Source organism: Pygoscelis adeliae, unplaced genomic scaffold, assembly GCF_000699105.1.
Source record: "Pygoscelis adeliae isolate BGI_AS28 unplaced genomic scaffold, ASM69910v1 Scaffold209, whole genome shotgun sequence".
Lineage (NCBI taxonomy): Eukaryota > Metazoa > Chordata > Aves > Sphenisciformes > Spheniscidae > Pygoscelis > Pygoscelis adeliae.
Window position 1 is genome coordinate 382,140 of NW_008825538.1, and position 2,649 is coordinate 384,788.

Here is a 2,649-nt window from a genome sequence, read left to right on the forward strand (position 1 = left end):
GAAGATTCTTGGAGGAGCATATTTTAGAGGCTTTGTTATCCTAAGTTGTTACTCCTGAAACAACATTCAGTTGTAGGATGTATTTTGTTTGTAGGGTATATTTATTTGCTAGTCTGTGCCATATTTTGATCTGGGGGTTAGTGGTTAGAAAGTATTCACAGTGTAGTCTGGCAAGCCATCCAGGTGCCTTTGCTGTGTTTCAGCCTGGTATTTCATAGTTCTGGCTGACACACGATACTCCTAGAAGCGGTAGCTGAACCAGGGAAGTAACCTGCGCCCGGTTTTAAGGAATTGAAGGCACGGCTAAATAATTGCTTAGTAGAACTACAATGTAGTGCCTAACTGGTCTTTATAGTTGGACATCTCCCCCTCTAAGCCCTGGTGAAAAAAGGGGGGGAATTTGGATCGTCTTCACAGCAGGCTAAGCATGCTGAGGTGTTACAGAGTCAGGGTCTGAAGCAGGCACAGGAACTGTGTGAGATGCAAACATGTCTCAATTACTCTTCCTTCTTGTGCTGACAGTCTCTTAGACTCAAACCAAGTAGCTGAACCTTGCCTGGATATGTGAGGTTGCCCTAAGGGTGGGTTTCAGCTCTCCTGCAGAGAAAATTTATCTTCATTGCAATTCCCGTCTCCCCATTCCTCTCCCGCCAAGCCAGGTACGATCACGGGACGCCAACAGAATCTCGGTCAATGATACTGAGGTGGTCTCAAACCAGCCTAGCAAGAGGGTCTCCAAAGCATGACCCTCCCTATTTCAATTCTACCTGAGGCTCTTGTGCCACCAGCTGGTGGGCTGCCTTGGCTACAGTCCTGGATCCCATGTGCTCCTGTACTCTTTGGGATGGGGGACAGTGGCTGATGATGGCCCTATCATTGGTGCACTCAAGTGCCCCTCACCTCTAGGTCCTACATCCTCTTAGCAGTGGAAATCCTACAGCAATCTAGAAATCCTACTTCCAGCCTCAAAAGCCTTTTTTCCATGCCATGTGCATCCCACAAAATGGGTCTTTTGGATCTTAGATTAATTTTGGGGGCAATTGGGTAGCAGTTGGAGTGAGTAATACAGGTTTTGAGAACTTTCTGACAGGTTTTCCTGTGCCCCCACATAATGAGGATTTGCCTTCTAATATCCTTATCTCTGTTCCTCTTTGGAGGCACACCTCCCTCACAAGACTACCTAAGCGTCCAATTTAGACTGGACAGCCGATTAAATTCCTAAAATTAGGTGAGTGCAATCATATGCTTGATCACCACCAGGCTCCCCATGGCAAATGAGACCAGGAGATGCTCTGTAGTTTCAACCAGCCTGTGTCCAGGGTTCCCTGAAGCTCCCCAATCTTTTAGGAACATTTTAAGGGTCTTTCCCAAAAGTGTGCAGCTGAGATTAAAAGGGATGCTATTTCTGTTATATAGATAACGACAACTCAGTAATAGAAGAGAGATCTGTTTTAGGGCCTCTTTCCTGTAGCCTGCAGGCTCTGCTAGGATGTATTTTCAATAAATCAGACTGAATGCATGCCACTCCGCACCTTGCACAGGCATTGACATGTTTTCTCTCAGACATGGTCTTACTTTTTGTCTTCTCCTGCTTTCCACCCAGGGAATCCAAACATTCCGAAACCTCGCCGGATCCTGCGGTCCTCCTGGGGCAGCAATCCCAACTTCCGTGGATCCTACTCTTACACCCAAGTTGGGTCTAGTGGGGCTGATGTAGAGAAACTCGCTAAACCACTGCCTTATGCTGAAAGCTCCAAAACCGCTGTAAGTACGGCCCAAATCGGTTCTGTGGCAAGAAGACTAACATGACGCTGCGCAGCGGGCTTTCTGGGGGGAGGTTGAAAGAGACACGCTGGGCCTCCAGTAGTGTGTTTTCCAGGTTTTTTTGTACATACTCCTCTGGACAAATAATGTATGTAGGATTTTACCTCTAATGTTTGGAATCCCAACATCTCAGGGATTCTCGCATCTCTCTCTGAAATCATCAGGAGCTGGGCATCTGCGTGGCTTTTGGAATTCTGATCTCTGTGTTTAAAAACCATTAGCCTTAGTGGCCAGGAATTTCCCTAGGGGAAACACGTTATTCTGTTTTAAAGCATAGTCTGAATACGGAGCATTAAATGCACGACCCCTGCTAATAGCTAGGTCTGCATGTTAGGAAATCCTTCTGTGTTGGCAGTAGAGGGTGAGGGAGGCCCAGTGCTTGGCTGGGGACTCATGCATTGACAGGGGACAATGACTGTTCTCCTCAGACACTGCCTTTGCTTTCTGAATATAGCATGGAGAACAAGAGCACACATGGAGATAGTTACCACAGCTCAGCTGATGAGCAGTAACAGATTAAGCCAAACTCACCCCGTCATTCAGGGGGGTGAGTTTGTGTCCAAATCCAAAGACAATGGTTGATGAATATACAACCTCCAAGCGTCTGCCCAGTCCATCATCTCCTCCATCCAGAGCCTGACCCCACCATGTAATTTTGTTTGGCACTGAAATTTATTAAAAAAGATAGGAGGAGCTTTAGGAATCTTTCTCTGTAGTTCCCGGGGAAGAGAGGTACCTGAAATTCCTGCCTCAGAACTGAGTTGGCAGCAATTTTAGCAAGCACCTAACTATTGATGTAAGAGATAAGACACTGTGTCTCACCAG

At 46.7% G+C, this 2,649-nt stretch overlaps 1 protein-coding gene across 1 annotated transcript in view; it reads left to right on the forward strand.

Moving 5' to 3' along the window:
* The window catches only part of SMOX (spermine oxidase), a 25,458-nt gene that overhangs the window by 21,933 nt on the left and 876 nt on the right, over positions 1-2,649 (forward strand). The window contains exon 5 of the mRNA XM_009331861.1: positions 1,604-1,764. Within this exon, the coding sequence (XP_009330136.1) occupies positions 1,604-1,764 (161 nt within the window). The remainder of the gene's footprint in view (positions 1-1,603; positions 1,765-2,649) is intronic.